The sequence below is a fragment of the Apaloderma vittatum genome, unplaced genomic scaffold (genome assembly GCF_000703405.1).
Source record: "Apaloderma vittatum isolate BGI_N311 unplaced genomic scaffold, ASM70340v1 scaffold23435, whole genome shotgun sequence".
Taxonomy (NCBI): Eukaryota; Metazoa; Chordata; class Aves; order Trogoniformes; family Trogonidae; genus Apaloderma; species Apaloderma vittatum.
Window position 1 is genome coordinate 40,809 of NW_009719250.1, and position 1,104 is coordinate 41,912.

The 1,104-nt window shown below is 60.8% G+C and overlaps 1 protein-coding gene across 1 annotated transcript in view; it reads right to left on the reverse strand.

The window, feature by feature from the left end:
* Positions 1 to 605, reverse strand: part of SLCO4A1 (solute carrier organic anion transporter family, member 4A1) — a 12,624-nt gene extending 12,019 nt beyond the window's left edge. The window contains exon 1 of the mRNA XM_009870563.1: positions 5 to 605. Coding sequence (XP_009868865.1) covers positions 5 to 605 — 601 coding nt within the window. The remainder of the gene's footprint in view (positions 1 to 4) is intronic.
* Positions 606 to 1,104: the final 499 nt, after the last annotated feature.

The window sequence follows — 1,104 nt, forward strand, 5'->3', positions numbered from 1 at the left end:
CCACAAATGCCCACCTCCGCCGCCGAACGCGCCTCGTACCGTCCCGTGGTGAAGTGGGGCAAGGCGAAGAGCAAGGAGCCCAAGCCCATGACCAGCACGCCCCAACCCAGCCATCGCGGTTTGTGACCGTTGCCCCCGAAATAGCTGACGAAGGTCAGGCAGACGCACGCCGCGATGTCGTAGGAGCTGGCGATCAGCCCGCTCTGGTAACTGCGGAGGAGGTCGAAGCGTCGCTCGATGGAGGTGATGACCGTGTTGATGAAGCCGTTCACCGTCATGCCTTGCAGGAAAGAGGCCACGCAGAGGAAGAACAAGACACCCTTGGACGTGTTGAAGAGCTGCAAGCACCCGGGGGTGAACCCCCCCCAGCCACACACCAGTTCCTCCGCTTCGGCCGACACGTATTTAACTCCTTCGCGGAACTGGGTGTCCCCCTCTCGTGGAGCCGGGGAGCAGAGGGGCTCGGCGCAGGAGTCGGCAGGGCTGGCCGTGCCATTGCTCGGTGGGGTGCCGCAGGGCCGGCCGGCAGGAGGAGGAGAGGGGTGGGAGAAGTCGAGCGTCCGAACGAAACAGAAGCCATTTTCTCCAGTCGAGTTGCGGGGCATTGCCATGAACGGGAGGGCAGAGGGGAGCGGCCTCGTGGAGCCGGGGAGCAGAGGGGCTCGGCGCAGGAGTCGGCAGGGCTGGCCGTGCCATTGCTCGGTGGGGTGCCGCAGGGCCGGCCGGCAGGAGGAGGAGAGGGGTGGGAGAAGTCGAGCGTCCGAACGAAACAGAAGCCATTTTCTCCAGTCGAGTTGCGGGGCATTGCCATGAACGGGAGGGCAGAGGGGAGCGGCCGGGGGGAGAGGGGCAGAGGGTTCGGAGGACCTGCCTGTCCAGGAGATGCAATTTTCGGCGCTTACATCGGTAGGGAGGTGGTGAAGATCTGAACCAAGACCATTCTGATCGGTGAAGAGAGAATTTTTACACACGCCTGTATATAAAACAATGATTAAAACCCTTAAATAATGTTTTTTGTGTTTTTTTTTGTTTTTAATAATTATTCTTGACCATGCCGTTCAGCTGCCCTCATGTGTGCCCTCCACCATGGGATGTGCGGGTACC